The sequence below is a fragment of the Protomyctophum parallelum genome, assembly GCF_964188405.1.
Source record: "Protomyctophum parallelum genome assembly, chromosome: 18".
Taxonomy (NCBI): Eukaryota; Metazoa; Chordata; class Actinopteri; order Myctophiformes; family Myctophidae; genus Protomyctophum; species Protomyctophum parallelum.
The window spans coordinates 24,682,389-24,705,867 of NC_139716.1; the positions used below are offsets into that span (position 1 = coordinate 24,682,389).

The 23,479-nt window shown below is 43.5% G+C and overlaps 1 protein-coding gene across 1 annotated transcript; it reads right to left on the minus strand.

Moving 5' to 3' along the window:
- Positions 1 to 8: 8 nt before the first annotated feature.
- Positions 9 to 21,742, minus strand: ndufs2 (NADH:ubiquinone oxidoreductase core subunit S2). Its single transcript, XM_083788702.1, has 14 exons — positions 21,615 to 21,742; positions 19,721 to 19,827; positions 17,805 to 17,995; positions 12,925 to 13,045; positions 11,751 to 11,863; positions 10,790 to 10,864; positions 10,481 to 10,558; positions 10,261 to 10,346; positions 9,195 to 9,314; positions 8,578 to 8,707; positions 1,492 to 1,587; positions 938 to 1,021; positions 434 to 491; positions 9 to 254 (listed from the first exon to the last, which is right to left on the minus strand). Exons 1-14 carry the CDS (start codon positions 21,725 to 21,727, stop codon positions 217 to 219), a joined length of 1,410 nt encoding a protein of 469 aa, XP_083644828.1. The 5' UTR covers positions 21,728 to 21,742; the 3' UTR covers positions 9 to 216.
- Between the last annotated feature and the right edge of the window lie 1,737 nt (positions 21,743 to 23,479).

Here is a 23,479-nt window from a genome sequence, read left to right on the forward strand (position 1 = left end):
CATCTTAGTTTGGTCATAAAATATTAATTAGGTTTATTTAGACACATTGTACAATGTACATCGATGGTTTACGAGCAGAATCCTCCGTCAACGTGTTTCTCTACAGTGAATCGTGAAGACAACCGTGACAGATGAACAAGTTAGGTCAGAGGAGAAGAAGAAGAAGAAGAAGTCCTCTTCGAGAGAGATACATGAACAGATAAGCAGCAGCAGCTTCTAACGGTCAACTTCTCCAAACACAATATCCTGTGTGCCTGTTGTAAGAGAGAGGAGAAAAAGAAGTGCCTTTTTAAAATAGTGCATCAGTCATTACATAAGGTGTTTAGCATTTGACTGCACCTTTGAGACAGTTTGAATCCAATACATTGTGAATAACATTTTGAACATAGTTTGAGATGGTGAACGTTTGAAGAATGTCGGGTGTCTTTCTTACCGATAATGGCCACCACGTCAGCAAGCATGTGTCCCTTGGCCATCATGTCCAGAGCAGCCTGGTAGAAGGAAAACATTATTATTAATAATGTATTGATTTCATCTTTATTTTGATAGAAATGAATAAAGAAAAATAAAATCTTAAGACTGAAAATGTACTGATGATGTTTTAGTCCGACCGGCTGAAGAAATCATGACATTTCTGATACCATTCATGTTTCTGGAAGATGCTTCTAAACGTAATAACTATAACTAATAACTAATGACCGACAATAGCAGATCTACAAGATCACAACACGTGGCTATTTTCAGTGCGTAGCATGCTTTCACAGAAGACACGCTGGCTTCTATGGAATCCAAATGACTGAAATCAGTCGTGGTAACAGAGAACTTTAAACCATGAATAAAAGCAGATAATTTGTCCTTCCTTGTGTTGCAAGTTACTGGGTTAGAAAAAATGGCCAAACACACTCAATGAATAAGGAATGGGTGTTTAAGCACGCACCAAGTGGGCGAATCCGGGTGCTTTGATCTTGCATCGGTACGGTCTGCTGGAGCCGTCTGACACCAGATAGACGCCAAACTCACCCTGGAATTAATAAATTAATTAACACACACACAAAACACACCCAGGTTATATAACTTAGAGCAGTGATGGTTATCTTTTTCATGTCAAGGTCCCCCAATATTTTGTTCCAGATCTAGGAGATCCCCAGACACCATTTGTGTTAAAATGTGAAATGTTTGTGAAAATAGCCAATGTTTATACTAAGGGTTAAACAGGGCCTGGCCAGCACTAGCGGCTCGGGCACCTAAACTCCGAATTCAGCCCGACAGCGCATTGTGGGTTTGAGTCGCCAATCCTGACTAATTCTGCTGGGAACCCCCCATAACGGAGAGTATCATTCCAGAGGACGTTCATCATTACACAATACACACCTCTTCCCTTCCAAGTTCTACAAGTTGGATCTTCGAACATTAAAAAATTGATTGATGGCACTTGTTATCACACCTTAGCAGGCACACACCGCCATTCAAGGAAAAGGATGGGGGTCTCACCTTGGGTGCCTCCACAGCTGTGTACGTAGACCCAGGAGGGACCTGGTAACCCTCTGTGTACAGTTTAAAGTGGTGGATCAGAGACTCCATGGACGTCTGTCATGGACACACACACAAAAGCAATCAAATGTCACGTAATGTAAAAGGATGGATTTTTCATCGCCTAGTTCATGCACGAGCAATCTGCGGCCCGGGGGCCAAATGCGGCCCCCACCTTCACTTAAAGGACAACTTTAGTTTTTTTCAACCAAGGTTCATGTTTTAGGTTGTTAATAGAGAAACTAAAAGGTGAGTGTTCATTTTCTTTAATTTGCTGCTTTCTTTCGTTTTAAGGATTTAGGGGCATTCGAGCATGGGGCTAAATATGTATTTGTGTACAAAATTTTATGGCGATTTATTTTTTTATTATTTACTATAGTCCTAATAAACCCCAAGAAATTTCATCTGGCCACAAAAGATCACAGGATCTACTGAATGTGACAAACTGACATATTGAGCCTATACACACAGTATAAGCCTTCCCCCAGTAGGCTACCTTCACATTCAGTAGATCCTGTGATCTTCTGTGGCCAGATGTAATTTCCTGGCGTTTAACAGTTTGACTGCTGAAAACGTTTTTCTCGACTTTTAATACACTATAAATAGCTGCCGAACAAGCTAAACCCGACATTTTGCTATTATTTGTCTATACATTACATGGGACACTTCCCCAGCCCGTCACAAAATCTCAGACTTCTGTGAAAAAAAAAAAGTCAGAAATAGTGTGTTCAAAAACAACCTAGTCAAAGGGATGGTTGATCAAAGGCTAGCAGTGGTCCGCAGTGAGTCACAGTGGTCCGCAGTGGGTCACTTTGACACCAAAATAAACTGCCGATCAAAGGGAACCATAGACCACGTGATCACAACAACAGCTACACGTGCAACAACAACGTCTCCTCCATCAAAAGAGATGGCGCTGTGTTGGCTGATGGCTCATACATTGTAACCCAAAACAAGCATCCACATGGCAGTACAACCCTACCACATGAAAGGGATTTGCAATCAAAACACAAACAATATAAAAAGGCAATTTTCTCACGTTTTCTTTGTGGGAGTAGGTACGAACTGAGAAGTCGCATGAGAGCGAGAGAGAGATCGAAGAAAGTGTATCCGTGTAGTGTGCGTGCAGTAGTGAAATGCCTGGTCCAAATCGTCCTAAAAGAGCCAGTGATCGCTTCGCTCTCCGCAGCCGTGAAGGTAGCCCTGTTCCTGTGAGGAGTGGTGTTGGGAGAACTGCCTCTGGTCTTGCACCCAGCCGTGCCCGCGGGCGTTCAGTTGGCCGCAGCCGTAATGTTAGCCCGGTCCCTGGGCAAAGTCGTGTCGGGCGAGCAGCCTCCATTCCAGTCTCTGCACCTACTCCACCTAGCCGTGTCAGCGAGCGATTAGTTGGACTTGCCCGCAGCCGTAATGCTAGCCCGGTCCCTGGGCAAAGTGGTGTCGGGCGAGCAGCCTCCATTCAAGTCCCAGGACCCAGTGCTCCGAACCGTGGACGTGGAAGAGGCCGAGCCCGGGGTAAGCGTCTCCCGAACGCGGCGGGTCGTGGTCAGGCAACCATGTTTGACTATTATGCTCCCCTCCCCAACGCCGACACGGGTTCCGAGATGTCGGATGAAGAACCAGCTGAGCCATTGACTACCCCTGAGAATAGGGGCATACCGTCCACTTTTTCTACACCCAGGGCCACTAGTGGAAGAGCCCTGACCGACCGGGACGTGTTGGAAAGTCCATACAACTCTCAGAAGTCCGATCCATCAGGTTGGTGCATATATCATGGTTTATTTATTTCGTTTATTTTGTTGTTAGAATCCACCCCCGTTCTCTCTGTGTGGCGGTGGCGAACAGCGACACGACTTTATGATCCTCGTTCCACTGAACTCGTTCTCTCAGAGAACGAGTTCTCAACTCGTTCTCTCAGAGAACGAGTTCAAGTCGTTCTCTCAGAGAACGAGTTCTCTCTGTGAGAGAACGAGTTCTCTCTGTGTGGCGGTTTGCGAGCGACACGACTTTATGATCCTCGTAAGTAATGCATAGATCGCTCACCGTTTGGGGGCTGGTCGAGGCCCCCAAACGTTGAGCGATCTATCCATTATCACAAAACAAAACTGCTTGAGCGAGGGAACAGGGAACCATGCAGTGGAACGAGGATCTTGTCGCTCGCCACCGCCACACAGAGAGAACGTATAATCGTTCAACATGCGTGTATAGAAACATACACTCATTCAATGACGGGGAATCGTGTGTGTGTGTGTGTGTGTGTGTGTGTGTGTGTGTGTGTGTGTGTGTGTGTGTGTGTGTGTGTGTGTGTGTGTGTGTGTGTGTGTGTGTGTGTGTGATAAAGCTAATCGTTGAATGAGTGTATGTTTCTATACACGCATGTTGAACGATTATACGTCAATAAAGCTTATTTTGTGGGTGTGTGTGTGTGTGTGCGCGCGCGTGATTATACGTCAATAAATCTTATTTTTGGTGTGTTACTTTCTACAGAATCTGATAACAACGATGAAGTAGATGATCCCATGGACTTGACGTGGAAACCGTTCAGACAACCGCTACATAAGAGCCGGGACAGCCCCTTCCATCAGAGTGCGCCTGTGCGTCACGGAGTCGATGCATTTGCCAGTAAGTTTTCGTTTTTATTGTGATCTCACTCGTGACTGAATGTGAATGCTATTTGACTGGGTAAAATGTCTTCCAAAAGTGAAAATTGATTTGTTTTTTTATGTAATGTGTTATTTTTCTAGGCTCTGGGGAGGAGGATGCATTTGAGGATGACGATGCTGGTGAAGGTGTTGTGTCTGGAGGTAAGATTATTTATTTTACTTATGTATTATTCTAAATACATGTAGGCCTGTTGTAATTGGTGAGACTTGTTACATTCAAGTTGGTGTACTGTGTAAATGTATTTAATTTTTTGCACATCATATAAATAAATATATCTATTTATTTGATGTTTCTAGGTGCTGAGATCAGCCAGCCTCAACCCTCACCCCCCAGATCCGGTCCAGCAAGGCCTGGAAAAGGCAAAGGCAAAGGCAAGGGTAAGAGAAAATACATTTGTTTTGCTTTATTTCTAAAACCTTTACACATCACATGTGACTTTATTCATCAGAATTGCCAGCATAAGAGCATCATTGCCATCTAGTGGTTGTTCATCGGACTACACGTTCATTATTTTTGCCTAAATGTTTTCTGTGTGGATACATCAGCACATTATTTATTTTACTTATTTATTCTAAATACATGTAGGCATGTGTAGACCGCTTATCTGTACTCGGGGGCAACAGCTCCACCAGATGTCACAACAGTATTGCATTTTATCTAAATACATGTAGGCCTATTGTAAATGCATATATTGTATTTCTATGATTCACAGGCCGGGGAAAGGGCAGTGTCCGTGAGGAGCCAGTGTCTCCTGGCTGGCGTGGTGTGGAGCAAGTACGTTGGCAGCCTAAGGACATACCCTTCACTGCTACACCTGGGCCGATCAACGGTGCTGCATTGCTACAGTCAGACCAGCCAGTGGACTTCTTCAGCCTGTTTGTGACTGACGATCTGCTGGATATGATAGTCTATCAGACAAATCTATACGCGGAGAAGTCCATTGCTGAAATGCCCTTCATGCCACACTCGAGAGCCCACGACTGGGTGCCTGTCACCAGGAAGGAACTCAAAAGTTTTCTTGGCCTTTTTTTCCTGACCGGTCTAGTTTGGAAACCGGCTCTAGAGCTTTACTGGTCCACAGAGGAGATCACCGCCACTCCATACTTTGCCAAGGTCATGGCTCGCAACCGATTTCAGAACATCTTGCGCTTCATCCACTTCAACAACGTTCCAGATCCAAAGGACAGGCTCCACAAAATTCGCCCCATCTTTGAGTACTTTGTAACAAAGTTCCAGGCCCTGTTTCAGCCTTCACAGAAGATCAGCATAGATGAAGGGACATTGCTGTTTCGAGGCAGATTAGGTTTCAAAGTTTTTTCGCCGAATAAGCCAGTTCGTTATGGAATTAGGTCTTACATAGTCTGTGATAGTGACACTGGATATGCATTCAACATGCAGCCTTATTGTGGAGAGCCTGGTCTCTTGATTGAGATAGTTCCCTCACTCCTAGGACGCCTAAAACACCAGGGCTACACATTGTACATGGACAACTTCTATAACTCTGTCGCCATGTGCAACCTGCTCCTTGAGATGAAAACCCATGTCTGCGGAACACTCCGAAGGAACAGAGGGGCGCCACCAGAAGTGGCACAGGCATCCAATTCCACCCTGGCAGTCGGCGACAGAATCGTGAGACACACGGACACGGTTCTGACGTTGGCATGGAGAGACACCAAGGTAGTCCGCATGGTGACAACTTTCCACCCGGATGAGATGGTCGACATCCGCAGATGGAAGAAGAAGACAGGCCTGCTTACTGTTGCCAAGCCCATCTGTGTGAAGGAGTACAACAATGGCATGAATGGTGTGGACAAAATGGACCAACGGATATCCTACTATCCGTTCATCCGAAAGTCCTACAAATGGACCAACAAATATGTCTTTTATATGTTGCAAATCTGCATTTTTAATTCCTTCGTCCTGTACCAGAAAAGACATCCTCGGGGAGCTGTGAAGGACATGATGACCTTCATTGAAAGTCTGGTCAAGGCGTGGACTAGCCCCACCAAAGCAACCAGGGCACCAAAGCGCGACCCTCGGTCCAGGCTCTCTGCAAGCATCGCACCTCTGGCAACAGCCCATATTCCAGTGAAGATCCAACCGGCACCCGGTGCCAAAAAACAGAACCCAATGAGGGAATGCAGAGTCTGCAAAATGCAGAACAAGCGGAGTGAGACGAGATACCAGTGTGCTGCGTGTTGTATGCCACTGCACCGAAAGATCTGCTTCGCCCACTATCACACACTGCCTGACTATGCAAATGCCAGTCGTGCAGGGTCGACCTGAGAACTTTACACACACAACACACACACACGCACACAGCCACACACACCTGATTTTATGTGTCTGTTCTATGTAAAGAAGCTTTTTCCTTCCTGTGTTGTGTAAAAATAAAAAGATCAAGTCCATTCGGCTTGATGGATATTCACAAGTGGTTTTCTCCTGATATGAATGATCAAAAACGTGAGACTGAAAAGTGTTAGACTCATTCAAATGGCCACATCTTGAAAACTAAAGATGATAGATATTCTATCTATGTTCCTGGTGAAAGTAGATGATTATAGCTTTCATTTGATATATGGTATGTCTCTGTCACTATGATAGAAAATATGTTATGGGCAAAATGGAAGTGTTCTTCAAAAAAATTAAAATAACTACCAAATCATTTTTACGGAGGCATGTTTGGGGTGAAACAGAGCAGGTATAAAACTGCCTCTATCTACAGAATGCAGAATGCTACAAACATAATTTTTTTTTCTGGATAAAGAGGAAATGCTCCTCTTCCAATTGGTATATTCCGTGACATGTTCACATCATTAGAAAAATATGATATGGGTATATAAATGTGACGGGTCAAAAACGAGAGTCTGAAAAGTGATAAACTGAAAAGTGTTAGACTCATTCAAATGGCCACATCTTGAAAACTAAAGATGATAGATATTCTATCTATGTTCCTGGTGAAAGTAGATGATTATAGCTTTCATTTGATATATGGTATGTCTCTGTCACTATGATAGAAAATATGTTATGGGCAAAATGGAAGTGTTCTTCAAAAAAATTAAAATAACTACCAAATCATTTTTACGGAGGCATGTTTGGGGTGAAACAGAGCAGGTATAAAACTGCCTCTATCTACAGAATGCAGAATGCTACAAACATAAAAATTTTTTCTGGATAAAGAGGAAATGCTCCTCTTCCAATTGGTATATTCCGTGACATGTTCACATCATTAGAAAAATATGATATGGGTATATAAATGTGACGGGTCAAAAACGAGAGTCTGAAAAGTGATAAACTGAAAAGTGTTAAGACTCATTCAAATGGCCACATCTTGAAAACTAAAGATGATAGAGATTCTATCTCTTTTCCTAGTGAAAGTAGATGATTATAGCTTTCATTTGATATATGGTATGTCTCTGTCACTATGATAGAAAATATGTCATGGGCAAAATAGAAGTGTTCAGCAAACAAATGACGATAACTTCAAATGCATTTTTACAGACGCCTGTTTAGGTTGAAACCGAGCTGTATAAAACTGCCTGTATCTACAGAATGCAACATGCTAGAAACATAATTTTTTTTTCTGAGTAAAGAGGAAAGATGCCTCTTTCATTTGCGACATTTTGTGATATTGTCACATTATGAAATAATATGCAATGGTTCTTCAAAGTTCTTTGGAATTTCCGGCAAATGAGAAGAATGACTGGGATAAATTAAGCAGTCAAACTGTTAATGGGACTATAGTAAACCATAAAAAAAGAAATCACCATAAAATGGTGTAAAAAAATACATATATAGTCCCATGCTCGAATGCCCCCGCCCCCCTGTCAAAAACAGCAAAAATCCCTCAAACGAAAGAAAGCAGCAAAATGAAAAAAGATTAACAGTCATCTTTTACTTTATCTCATAACAAACTAAAACATGAACCTTGGTTGAAAAAAACTAAAGTTGTCCTTTAATATGGCCCTCAAGGTTAATATCAGAATACTGATATATGATTGATTTCAGCTGTTGCAATTCCAAACATTACCCGCTTTAATTACTTTAACATAAGTATAACTAAATGCATTTGAAATTAAATAAAAATGTAACTTTTCAGGTTTCCAATAAAATAATAAAAAGGATATAAATTCAAATACAGCAAAAATAGCAGATCTACAAGCTCAAAACAAAACGCGTCGCACTGAGACACGTTATATGCAATGTGTATATGCAATGTGGCCCTCTGTGAGTGAGTGTGGAACTATAGCAGCCCTCTCCAAAGTTTCCCTCCCCTGGCATTGGTTGAACAATTTTAAAATGTTTTTCAAAACAGTAAAAAAAAAAAAATAAAGAAAGAAAGAAAAAGGCAAAGAAGTTTAGGGATAAGGGGTTTAGCGGTCATACCTTCATCTCAGACCTCTTGGGCGGAGCCACCTTGGCATCGTCCACCTTGATCTCTCCCTCGGGCATTTTGTTGAGCGCCTCCAACATGATGCGAAGACTCTGCCTCATCTCCTCTACCCTGCACAGGTACCTGCACGCACACACACACAAGAGTAAGATTAGGCCAGATAACAGTTGCACAACTCAGGATTTTAATTCAAATATAGCAACAAATCTACAAGCTCAAAGCTCAACCAAATCTGCTATTTTTTTTATACAACAGTCTATGCAATGTGGTCCTCTGGAGTGAGTGTGGAAATATAGAGGCCCTCTCCATCGTCAAAGTTGCCCACCCCTGTGCTAGACCTGTACTGTACTGTGTACCTGTCATAAACATGCTAGATCTACGGCTGTACCCGTCATAAACATGCTAGATCCACGGCTGTACTGTACCTGTCATAAACATGCTAGATCCACGGCTGTACTGTACCTGTCATAAACATGCTAGATCCACGGCTGTACTGTACCTGTCATAAACATGCTAGATCCACGGCTGTACTGTACCTGTCATAAACATGCTAGATCCACGGCTGTACTGTACCTGTCAGAAACATGCTAGATCCACGGCTGTACTGTACCTGTCATAGCAGTCGCCTTTGCTTCCGATGGGGACGTCGAATGACACCTCATCATACTTGTCGTAGGGTTGGGACTTCCTCAGGTCCCATTTGATCCCCGAGCCCCTCAGCATCACTCCACTGACACAGGGAGAAAAACACCGTATTTGGATTGATTGATATGTTAATTGACAATGTTTACATGCACCGAAAATACACATTATGTTTGTTTTTTTCTTTGTGTATGTAGTGTGTGTGTGTGTGTGTGTGTGTGTACCTTAACTACCTTTATGTATGTGTGCACATAAGAGACATGGATACTACATTACACAAGTCAGGAGGATATGCAATAATAAAAAGATATAGCATTCAAACGTGGTGACTACCAAGACGCATTTCCTCCCGGAATTGAGGTGCTGGGGGGCAAGGCAAGAGACATGTGTCAGATCGTGTCAGATAATCGCCACATAACCTACAACAACTTCCGTGAACCCAATTCACTGTCGTAGCCTTTTTATAAATTATATTTGTTTGTACACAGTCGTGAACATTTATAATAGTTAGAGAAATTAGAGAAGTTTCAACACCAAGTACACAAGTAGTAGTAGTCGTTTTGAATTAGCAAACTGGATGTTGAATGTTTCCTTTATCCTTGTGTTGTGCTTCTATTTTTGCAGCAGTTTTCATTTTTGTCGTTTCTCATAAGCGCACGTCCGTTGTGCTTCAACTACACAGCCATCTGCCTTGACTTCTGTGTGCACCGACTGCGCCCGCCCGCTCCTTCCCAGTCCCTGCCAAGGACTGTCTAAAGAGGACGGGACGCGAAGACCGTAAGGGCGCCGCCATGTTGCTCACATGGTGCTCCATGGAAGGAAAGAAACATGCGTTGAGACCAAGGAAGCTGAACGAGGAAGTGTTGGCTGCATATAGCCCATTGCGCATGTTTCTTTCCTTCCATGGAGCAACATGGCGTCGCCCGTACGACGCCATGTTGTCTTCGCGTCTCGTCCTTTTTAGACAGTCCTTGGTCCCTGCCACCCCTCACTGGGGAAGATTTCAGTAGGAAAAACGGGCAAGTATAGGTTACCTGAAACCATAGTTAAGGGCCTCCTCAGCGGTGACCACCCCGATGTCAACTGTGCGGTTCTTCCAGATACGGTTGTTGGTCAGCATCTGCCCAGAGGGGATGAAAAAAAACCCAACAGAGAGTGTGATCTATTGATGGCTTGACCACCATACCTGTAACCTAATACATAACTGTAACATTCTGTTTAAACGGCTCACAGAGAGAAGCAGCAGAAACAAACCTCTTCCACCTCGTCGATTCGGATGGAGAAGTTCTTTGCCCACTCATAGATGTCATCCATCAAGCCCAGGGGCATGTCCTGGAACACAACGTCACACGACACGTCACTTCACCACGGACGCCTTAAGTCTTGTACTAAATACCTGGCTAAGACCTTATTTTTAGTCATTATATTTTTCATCCAGTGACCAGATAAAACATGAGACACAAAACTAGGTCAAAGCTGAAGACCAGATTGGTATGGTAGTTTTCTAAAAGCTACTACAGAAATGACGGTGGCGTAACAGCGTAACTGAATCCAGTGCTTTACCTGGTGAACGCCGCCGGGTCTGACGTAGGCAGCATGCATCCTGGCTCCAGACACTCGCTCGTAGAACTCAAACATCTGGACAGGACAGGACAGGACAGGACAGGACAGGACAGGACAGGACAGGACAGGACAGGACAGGACAGGACAGGACAGGACAGGACAGGACAGGACAGGACAGAACAGGACAGGACAGGACAGGAGGTCAGGGTGTTTGTTGTCGCAGAGCCACATCATGGTTCGTATGACACAATATAAATGAGGCTTAAAAATGTGGGCGCTTAAGTAAGGTCATTATGATAAACTAGAATGAGAGAGGAAGGATCAATATTTCCCCATCATCAGTGGTTCCTAAACTGGGTGTCGGGACCCCCAGATGATTCTCAGTAAACAAACCATCATACAGTATAAGTAAGTGTATACAGGGATATTAAGACCTTTTTAATAGCAAACTGTCAAATATTACATACGAAAAGAGGCAAACGTAGTGAAAATAGCCGAACTACAAGCTCACAAGACGCCTCACACACTGACTGCAAGTTACTTTTCAGGATTAAAATTCAAAATAAGCAAATCATTCAAAACCCATTCGCATTGTGACACATTTCGAGATCTGCTGTTATTTGGATACTTTCGTGTGACTCACACGATTCTCATTTTATCCATAAAAACACTCATTGTCTTTAGTCTGTAGTTGCTGAACATTACTACATTCAAAATGTGGCACCTGGAGCCAACTACTGTGGCTTTAAACAGACAACATCAAAGTGCTTGACTTAAACCTCTCTTAAAGTCTCTCGTATCAAAACACAAGAGTAACTCAAATAAATTGGACAGCCAACTAGTGCGATCCTTCACAAAATTAGATTGCGTAGTTGTCTGAATCTAGATCGCGATCTATTTTTGATTAATTGTGCAGCGCTACGCCGCTACACAGGAGGGTACATGGTGATATTTCTCCGACCTTCTCTCTCTCCTCAAACAGCCAGAAGAACGGGGTCATGGCTCCGATGTCCAGGGCGTGCGTGGTGATGGCCATGATGTGGTTCAGGATGCGAGTCAGCTCACCGAACAGCACTGCAGACAGAACACCAACAACAACTTGAGTTTCTATAGACAGGCTTCACACACATTTAAAAAAACCTAGTGTCTTTTTCACAACATAATTTATTTAACAATTCGCGTTCATGAGCTCAGTGAATTATCATTAATGAATTGCATTTTTATAGAGCTTTTCCAAGTGCTCAAAGCGCTTTAGAATTTAATTCATTCATACATTGGGAGGTGAAGCGGCGAACAGTCGACGCCAGCGTCCTCACTTCCCAAACAAATGGTGGCAAGCTCACACCGACCAACTCATTGAAGGCAACGTAGGACACTTTGACATGTGGACAGGAAAAGCCAAGATTTGAACCGCCGACCCAGGGATCATTGGACGACCTGCTCTACCTCCTGAGCCACAGCCGCCCTACATCATTCAACCTGTAACTGCCTCTGTGTCAGTCAGCTCAGTTATTTATTTAGGTAGGGACCAAAGTTCTCTAAGGCGGAACCTTTGTCCTTTATATCGGACCTTTATATCAGGACGTATTTTAGCGTAACACTCTCCAAAAAGTCAGCAGATTTAGTACATGTTTCTCAGTGTATATTGCATCTGCAAGCTAGCTCATAGCTTCAAGAGAATCACACAACGTAATACAAGCTACACAATTTCCTCATGCAATGCAGCTACTAAGGTACATTTTGCTGACGTTTTTTGTGTGTTGTTTTCTGTCCTTTGTTTGTATTGTTGTTGTTGTTGTTAAACAGCTAAGTGCTAGCACAGCTAAGGAGGGCTAACACATGTTGGGTTGTAGTTAGATGTGGTCTTTGTGTTTTTTATTAGATTATATGTAACCAAAGTTTATGTGTATACAGTAATTGAAAGTGATGACATTATCAAGACAATGTTGGAGATATTACTGTATGTTTTTGTTATTATTTTTGACTAGTGTTTATTGTATTTGTGTATATGTTTTTTACTATACAGTTTTCACGGTCTGGATACCACCAAAACAAATCCTGCCAGTATATAAAGAACTCGTCGCTGTCGTCTGTACTGAGGGAATTACACAACCATTAGGTGGTTTGATCCTCACCTCTGATCCACTGTGCTCGGAGCGGGGCCTGGATGTTGAGCAGTTTCTCCACGGCCAGAGAGTAGGCCTGCTCGTTGCACATCATAGACACGTAGTCCAGACGGTCAAAGTAGGGCAGCGCCTGAGACACACACAAACCACACCATGCACATTTTTAACCACTTTGTTGAGGGGGGGGGGGGGGGGGGGGGGGTACAAGTGGCTAAATATGTATTATTATTATATTTTTTTACTGCAATTACCTTATCATTATTACTTCCCGTCCCATTTGATGCGTATGCAAATAAAACAGCAAATTGTGCCTGATTTGCTGGGACCAGATTACATACATGACCATATGTCTTACGTCATCATTGAGAGCTAGTCATACATATACTATATATATATGTAATTTGTAAAATAAAATAGCTAATTGTGCCTGATTTGCTGGGACCAGAGTACATGGTGTGTATATGTATAACTAGCTCTCAATGATGACATAAGAAATATGTGGATTAAAGGACCCAATGCCAGAGTGTAATTGGTCTTCGATTGTGACGTAATGTTTTAGTGTTGGGAGGATTAAAGGTAATGTTCCTGTGTATACATGTATGTAACCTGGTCCCAGCAAATCAGGCACAATTTGCTGTTTTATTTGCATACGCATCAAAAGTGGCGGGTTGGCTGGGACGGATTTTGGCGCAAAGTAACCACAGTATACCGCTAATCAACTTACAAATTACATATATATAGTATATGTATGACTAGCTCAAAATGATGACGTAAGAAATATGGTCATGTATGTAATCTGGTCCCAGCAAATCAGGCACAATTTGCTGTTTTATTTGCATACGCATCAAAAGTGGCGGGTTGGCTGGGACGGTTTTTGGTGCAAAGTAACCACAGTATACCGCTAATCAACTTACAAATTACATATACATACATATACATAGTATATGTATAACTAGCTCTCAATGATGACGCAAACATAAAATATACCGCTAATCAACTTACAAATTACATATACATACATATACATAGTATATGTATAACTAGCTCTCAATGATGACGTAATAAAGATGTGGATTAAAGGACCCAATGCCAGAGTGTAATTGGTTTTCGATGGTGACGTAATGACGATATGTTTTAGTGTTGGGAGAATTAAAGGTAATGCTCTTATGTATACATGTATGTAATCTGGCACCACTGCCATATCAGGCACAAGTAGTCATTACGTAACATGCTTAAAGTAGGTAGGTAGCAAATAGTTAAACCTAATCAACATTTCAAACGTTCCTTCACAGAGAAACTGAGATTTAACAGTTTGTAGCGGTCCAAAGTAATTGCGCGCTCCCCCATTTGATGTCTATGTGTGCACGTCCCTGATCTACAGTCGTGCCACGACTGTCCCCTGGGCAAGACTTGGAAGTTGGGACGTGTTCTCTCTGCTTCCGATGAGCAGGTTTGTACTTTGCATGGTTACCTAATGTAAAGCACATTGGAAAGCGCTTTGAATAAAAGGCGCTATATACAGTACAGTTACCACTTTTTCCACCATCTTTCAAAAAAAATAAATCATAATTGAGCTAATTAATAATAATTTCAAGACTTTATTTATCACCTGCTAATACATGAACTGTACAGTACTTTGTATAACGTACAGTATAACTGAAAATGTCTAATAAGTTAACCCATTTAGACCTGAGGACGATTCTACAAATGCCTTCTAAATCCTGACAGTTTTCTGAAAAACTCCATGTTTCTATGTCAGTGGTTCTCAAACCATTTCATGTCAAGGAGCCCAAAAATGATATGTATTTGGCCACCGACCCCCATCTGAAAATATGTTCTTCCAGAGACCCCCCCCCCCCCCCATGCAGAAGCAAAGATTTAAGTTAAAAAAAAACGTTCGCTCTGTGGTGCAAATCAAAGATTTGCACCACATTTTCAAGATTTTAGAAAAATAGCAGATCTACAAGCTCTGTGCCGTGCTATGAGCTTGTAGATCTGCAATTTTTCAATAGCTAAAGTATAACATAATGCTTAAAACACCAAAAGGGGTTCCCGTTTAGAATGGGTTAATAACGGCATGAATGGGATGTCAGGAAAAATAGGGGCACTTAATCAATTGTTTTGGGATAGTCTGCGATAAATGTAATTAAAGAAATTAAATAATCGAAATTAATAATAGTCTAAAAAAAAGAAGGTGCAAATATTTACAACATACATCTCCAACATCGTTCTCATCATTTCAAACAACACAATGACCGTTAATCATTACAAGCATGGGTAAACAACTGAATCATTTCAAGATTTTACAGGCAACCGTAAATGTTCCAGAACGTAAAATGTAATGGAAGGATTATTAGCCCAGACATTAATTATAGGGTGCTACTGCTAGCGCACTTGGCTGGAGCCGCAAATGTAGTTGGCCGGCATAAAAAGGCATATAAATCAAGATAACCACAACATATCCACTAAAGAAGCACGTTTGCCTTTTTCTATGGTTTCCATAAGGGCTGAGCCTACTGTACATCATCAGGGTTGACACTAAGGATCGCCCACCACCTGCCCCTGACAGGTAAATAAAACCTTCGGGCAGGTGGAGTTGGCTTTGGGCAAGCAGAACTAAACAGGACCTTGCCTGATGGGCAGGTGCCTCGGGGCAGATTCACACTATGGTCCCAGGTGCGTACTCGGGACAACTTGCCAGATGTTGTGGTTAGTGTGAATGCTGCGTACCGTTCCCCAGGAGCAGATCACCCAAACGTTCCCTAGACCGATTGAAGTGTACTCGGATACGGATCGATTGCAATGTGAAAGCTTTGAATGCAGTTGAATGAAGTGTACTCGGGTGCAGAAGAATCAAGGCCAATGTGAATCATGGCCAGCAGAGACCAGGCAATCAATCATATCCGGGAACAGTTTGAATCAAACAGACTCTGTGTGAATCTGCCCTCAGAGACCTTAGTGTCAACCCCTGAACACGGTGGATAATTGATACATATAAAGCATGACATCACTGTAGCTAAAACAATTAACTTCCATTACAAAATGTAACTGATTTCGATGCCGTGATTATCGGTAGTCCGGTGTGAGATTAGCCCAGGGAAAACAAACACACACACTGGTCATCTCTCCTAGATGGCCAGAGACATTCTTCTGATCGGCCCAGTTATGTAGCCGTGGACAGACAGAAGAACGAACGGACCAACTGCTACATGGCTCGCTACCTAGGAGCTAGGAGGAGTCGTCGTGAATATTAAAGCGAACCTACATTTCTCGCTCTGGGCGGAAATGAGCGTGCAAATGGCACGGCGGCTTCTGCGGGACGACACCATAGAGTAATAAAAGGATAAGAGACCGGAGCGCTAGCCCGGCACCCACGCTATTCATTTCAATGGAAGTTGCTCAGTGGCGTTTTGAAGCACCCGGAAGACTGCCGAAAGTACAATTATAACTAGCGGAAGTTTAGCCTAGCCTATACTAGCCCGGACCTCAAATGTGCGGTCCGGGGCTGACGTCATGAACGTCCCATCCACCTCCATGAAAGTGCTATTTTCGCCAGTAGGTAGTGGCAGCTTCACCATTGGATGGCCTTACTGGGGGCTTGGACGACGCGCGGGCGGATGAGCCAAGACGTGGCGGCGACACACCGGGCACGAGCCGGACTTCTGGAGCCACGTGGAGACACACTGTCTGTGGAAACCGTGGCTGCAAGGCAGACTCGTGTACACCTCGCCTCCGACGTACTGGCCACAGCAGATCGGACAGGAGGAGTCCTCCTCCTCCTCCAGAGAATCCCGGAGGACGGTAATGTGCGGCAGAGAGGCGATCACGTGCCTATTGGCCGGCGGCGGAGGAGAAGCCTGGTGGTCGGCCAGCGAGGAGGAGGAGGAGTCCTGGTTGGCCAGCAGCGCCTCCATGGCCGTGGCCAGCCTCTCCTCCAGAGCCAGCCTCTCCTCCACGGCCCGGGCCTTCATGTCCTCCAGGACCTGCATCTCCACCGTGGCCCGCTCCCGCATCTCCTCCAGGGCCATGTACATGTATATCTCGCGGCCCTCCAGCAGACTCCACTGGAGCCCCAGGTGGTCCGAGTCCGAGTCGGACGAGTCCGAAGACAGTTTGTTTGGTTCTGGAGCGAACGCCTCCCGGTTGAAGTCTGCGTCACTGTTTTCGCCTTCCATGTAGTTCATGTAGTCATGGAAGAACGGTTCCATGCTACTTGGTATGCTTTGCCGTTCTAAGTTGAGATTGCTCTATAGCTTTCTCATTAAATAAATCCTATAATTACTCATAGTACCGGCATATCTATTGCACGAATGATATTTAGAGGTCCGTTATCACAGCGTAGCGTGATGTCACCAGCCATGCCCAAATATGGTATTTTGCTATGGTGACTAGTTCAGAGAAGGCAGCGTAAAGTTTACTGTACAAAGTGTACATGCATGTTGACAAGTGTAACTGCTGCCACTGTCAGCTATTCAACCTGGTTGCACATTATTTGCTCTGAAGCTTGACTAGCGTATGAATCAACTATCTAATCGGCCTATTCAATAACCTGAATTGCATCCGTGTTCTGCATGGGCATGGGCAGACATTTGATTTGGTGAAATTCTACTTATTTGTAAGTCACACGTTCCATTTTTGCACAGCCAACAACGGCCTAATAACGGCTGTGTGTGAGCGCGCTTGTGAGCACGTGGACAAATAATAAAACTAATAATACAAATGTGATGCACACTTCATCAGACAGAGTTAGTTACCGTGTTGCAGCTTTCTGTGCTTGGACACAGGGACACACATAGCTCCGTAATGGAGTGGAGGCACCGCTCAAAAAGGGAGGAAACTACAGAAAAATGGAAATGACGAGGGGTTGTGTTTTGGAGTCCTTCCGTTACCTGCAGGTAGGTCTTGTACTCGATGAGTTTCTCCGTGCCGCGGTGCAGCAGGCCTATGTGAGGGTCACACTTCTTCACCGACTCTCCGCTGAGCTCCAGCACCAGACGCAGCACGCCGTGGGCAGCAGGGTGCTGCGGACCAAAGTTAATGGTCAGGTTGGACACCTCCTTCTCCTTGGGAGGATCGACGTCTGGAGGGAGAGGAGAGGAAGCATCACAGATGACCTTAGGGCTAGCGGGGGTTCCCCAAACTGGTGGTGCGCGCACCCCTTGTGGTGTGCGAACGCCCTCTGGTAATGGCGGTTTTATGGTGTTATTTACAGGGAACCACGATTCTAAAAACAAATCTTCTAAATCCTGACAGTTTTCTGAAAAACCCATGTTTCTATGTCAGTCGTTCTCAAACATTTTCATGTCAGGACCCCCAGAATTATCTGTATTTGGACGCCGACCCCCCCATCTGAAAATATGTTGTTCCCCCCCCCCCAGAAGTAAAGATTTGAGTTAAAAACATTCGCTCTGAAAGAATATATTAAAAGATATCTGCTATTTTTCAATAGCTAAAAGTATAGCATAAAGCTTAAAACACCAAAAGGGGTTCCCGTCCAGAATGGGTTAAAGGGAACCATTAAGCAATCGGACCGGGAACCGAACCCTAGCTAGTAGTGTAGTTATACCGTTCCACGGTGGTGAGAGCTATCGAGCGGTGTGGCTGTGTGTAGTATAGTTATACCGTTCCACGGTGGTGAGAGCTATCGAGCGGTGTGGCTGTGTGTAGTGTAGTTATACCGTTCCACGGTGGTGAGACCTATGAAGCGGTGTGGCTGTGTGTAGTGTAGTTATACCGTTCCACAGTGGTGAGACCTATGGAGCGGTGTGGCTGTGTGTAGTATAGTTATACCGTTCCACAGTGGTGAGACCTATGGAGCGGTGTGGCTGTGTGTAGTATAGTTATACCGTTCCACGGTGGTGAGACCTATGGAGCGGTGTGGCTGTGTGTAGTATAGTTATACCGTTCCACGGTGGTGAGACCTATCGAGCGGTGTGGCTGTGTGTAGTATAGTTATACCGTTCCACGGTGGTGAGACCTATCGAACGTTGTGGCTGTGTGTAGTGTAGTTATACCGTTCCACGGTGGTGAGACCTATGAAGCGGTGTGGCTGTGTGTAGTGTAGTTATACCGTTCCACGGTGGTGAGACCTATCGAGCGGTGTGGCTGTGTGTAGTGTAGTTATACCGTTCCACGGTGGTGAGACCTATGGAGCGGTGTGGCTGTGTGTAGTATAGTTATACCGTTCCACGGTGGTGAGACCTATCGAGCGGTGTGGCTGTGTGTAGTGTAGTTATACCGTTCCACGGTGGTGAGACCTATCGAGCGGTGTGGCTGTGTGTAGTGTAGTTATACCGTTCCACGGTGGTGAGACCTATCGAACGTTGTGGCTGTGTGTAGTATAGTTATACCGTTCCACGGTGGTGAGACCTATGGAGCGGTGTGGCTGTGTGTAGTATAGTTATACCGTTCCACGGTGGTGAGACCTATGGAGCGGTGTGGCTGTGTGTAGTATAGTTATACCGTTCCACGGTGGTGAGACCTATGGAGCGGTGTGGCTGTGTGTAGTGTAGTTATACCGTTCCACGGTGGTGAGACCTATGGAGCGGTGTGGCTGTGTGTAGTATAGTTATACCGTTCCACGGTGGTGAGACCTATCGAGCGGTGTGGCTGTGTGTAGTGTAGTTATACCGTTCCACGGTGGTGAGACCTATCGAGCGGTGTGGCTGTGTGTAGTGTAGTTATACCGTTCCACGGTGGTGAGACCTATCGAGCGGTGTGGCTGTGTGTAGTATAGTTATACCGTTCCACGGTGGTGAGACCTATCGAGCGGTGTGGCTGTGTGTACTGTGTAGTGTAGTTATACCGTTCCACGGTGGTGGGACCCATTTCTCGTTGAGGGCTGTGGGGTACATCACTGCCCCGCCGTACTGCTCCGTCCACCACTCCACGTCTGGCTGCCATTGTTTCTGCCTGAGAGACGGACACAGAGATGGCATTCAGTAACCAAGCAGGCTGCCCTGTTAACTAATTTTACCGCGTATGTGCCGAATGATACCCTGTATAATAACCAGCATATGCTGGTTTGTTTACTGTTGAGATAGAATACACGACATTAAGCGAATCATCTGGACCCTCTCTGGGGGTCCTGACCCCCGGTTTAGGAACCAGTCCGAACCCCCCCCCCCCCCCTCTCTCTCTCTCTCTCATTAGCAGGCAACAGCGCCCCTACTGGTACTCATTATATGATGCTCATACATACGTGAACGTCACAAAATAGGTGAACACGGACAAAGCTGTTCCTTGGAGTGGTTGCACCACTCAAAAAAATGTAGTCTGACAATGACTCGACTGCTGCGAGAGTGAGGTCTAGCCGACACCAACTCGGGATTCCTGGATCGCTGCCCGCCACAATTTTCTATCCACTATGTACTATACTATGTACTGTGCTTGTTCACATGTATACTTTACATCAGTGGTTTTCAACCCTTTTCACATCAAGGCGGTCCATTAATTTATCCAGAATGTGAGCCACGGACCACCATTTGATGACATTTAGCCTCTCAGACAGACACAAAACCTTTTGTTGTCGTTGGATAGGATTTTGTCCACAATTCCATGATGTATTGATGCTGGTACCATTAGGAGAGATAACAGGCAAACTAACAATGATTCTACATTCTCAAATTGTGTAGACGTCTTGGAAAGTAAACCCAGATGTTTAACAATAATGTAACTCTTGAGAGCATAAAATGAAACCAAATGGACCTTTAAGGGTCTATTTGGTGAATCGTGAAAATGTGGCACAAATCTTTGAATATAAATTATTTTAAAAACGTTTTTAACTCAGATCTTTGCTTCTGGGGGTCCCTGGAACTACATATTTTCAGATGGGGGTCGGTGGCCAAATAGATATAATTTTTGCGGTCCTTGACATGAAATATTGAGCACCACTGAGGATTTAGAAGACATTTGATTACCAACTCTCCATCCTTTAGCTGGGGACTACCTGGAACCACCTGAAGGACTACTGGTGGTCCCCGGACCACTGGTTTGAAAACTGATTTACATTACTCAAGACCATTTTTCTTTTATAGACAATTTTTACATGGAGGTGCCCAGATGTCCCCAATCCCCATCATTGATTGATTGATTTAAAATATCATTTATTTACAGTTTGCAGAACTACAGTACATTCCAAGCACAACTCAATACAAAAAAACTGTCAACTGTGAGTGGACGACGCCATAAAGTATTACACTTGTTTACAAGAGGGTCCACCTTGTTCAATTCATCATATAATAATAATAATAATAATAATAATAATAATAATAATAATAATAATCATCATATAATAATCATCAGTGCCCCACCTAGCTATCCTGTATCCTTCACCTTGACCTCATACTGCCTCAGTCAGAGATGTAAACACCGGTACACGTTGAGCAGCATTACCTTCCAACAGCAGCATAGCTAGCTGGCCTATGTTTGGCATTACAGTCCAAAACTCACAATGTACATGGTTGTAAATAATGGCTACGTGACATTATAATAACGACCATTATGATTACATGTGTTTATTCAGGTATATGAGAGGTGGGAACAACAGAGCTGACATGGAGCTTTAGTTTAGGCAAAGTCAGTCACATTTATTATTAGCTTCATGCTACCATTTAGGGGGCTTTTTATCATGGCTAAAGCAAGAGCAGAAACTGTGCTTTTTTGGGTTGAACATTTATGGATTTCGTGTTGATTCTTACCTGTTGTGCAGCACAGTGCAGGCCGGGCTCTGCACCGCCGAGCTGTTTAATAGGAGTTTAGTTGAAGGACGTCCTAATCTGGAGCTGAGCGACCTCAACATTGTGGCCGCCATCTTGGCTGTCAGAAAGCCCACTGAGACCACGTGACAGCACTGTTTGAGTTTCCTATCTTGTTGTTGTTGAAACATCAGCGCCACCTGCCGGCCATACAGGGTGGAGGAATTGCCCAGAAGTGTAACGTAACGCCTATGAATGAATGCCAGTGGTTTTTTGATTGATTGATTGATTGATTGATTGATTGATTGATTGATTGATTGATTGATTGATTGATTGATTGATTGATTGATTGATTGATTGATTGATTGATTGATTGATGTATTTTTAACAGTTTGCAGAATTACAGTACATTTCAAGCACAACTCAACTGTTAACTGTGAGTGGACGACACAATTAAGCATTACACTTGTTTACAAGAGGGTCCACCTTGTTCAAATCATCAAAACATTTAGAGACACTTCTATCAAAACATAGGTCTGACCTTCCTCAATACTGTACCCGCGCGCCACTCAATGTGTAAACAAAAACATTAAGCAACTTGAACCATTCTCAAACATGCATCCATATTGTGACCATGTCATACAACATTTTAAAGGTTTTCCAGGAGATCAGCAAATAAATAGGCTGATCCACAAGCTATTCTACGTGTTATTATAGGACGCCCCTGCTTCTAATTAGCTATAACGTTTACACCTGTGACATTACCCATGATTCAACGCCATGACAAAAGTCTAAAACAAAAAACATTATAGGGGCGCTTTCCAAGTTCAGGGCCGACATTTCCTTTCATCTAGAAACCCTTTTGTTGGGCCTTTTCTTTTAACCACTGTCAACCTTTTCCCTTTTTACTGCCTTTACACTACAGTATATAGAAGTGTATTATGCAGTGGATATATTTCTACAGCACGACCACCCAGGCGTGGAATGCCCTGACCTCCTCCCTCAAAAAATGCAGATCTTTTGTCTCTAAATGTTTTGATGAATTGAACATGGTGGACCCTGTTGTAAACAAGTGTAATGCTTAATTGGGTCGTCCACTCACAGTTAACAGTCTTTGTATTGAGTTTGTGCTTGAAATGTACTTTAATTCTGCAAACTGTTAAATAAATATTTCAATCAATCACTTCAGCTTTTAAAGCAGGCCTGAAAATCCACCTTTCAGCAGGCCCAAGGGAGAGGAAATGATCCTTCCTCTTTAAAAAGGTGATCACCGCCCCCCCACCCCTCTTTCCATTTTCATGTAGTAGTTTATTTTTTATTTTTCCTGAAATCATTTAGATTTTTTGTTATTGAATTTTGTTGTTATTCTTCATGTTTTTTAATTGATTGATTGATCGCAAGGACCTTTTTTGTGTGCTATCCCTATTGAGTGTTTTGACTGTACTCTGTTGCTGTTTTTACATTTATGTTTAATAAATTATTCAATCAATCAATCAATCAAACTATGGTGCATTGTATACAGCTGGTGCATTATGATACAGTGGCTGATTTACCAGTCCCCAGGATTAAAGTACTTATTGTGCAGAATGTGCCATTTCAAGTTTTCAAATGTTTAAACATCTTTTGAAAACAGCAGATCTAGAAGCTCATACTGTGTCACATTGCGAGGCATTGTGAGCTTGTAGATCGACTGGCCGAATTGTATATAGGGCTGAAGTGGTTACTGTATGTTTTGTAATAATAATCAAAATCTATACAAAGCCACTAGTAACTATAAAGATTTCAAATAAATGTAAAAGTACAATATTTGCCTCTGAGATGTAGTGGAGTAGAAGTAAAAGTATTGGAAATGTAAAGTAGGAATACCT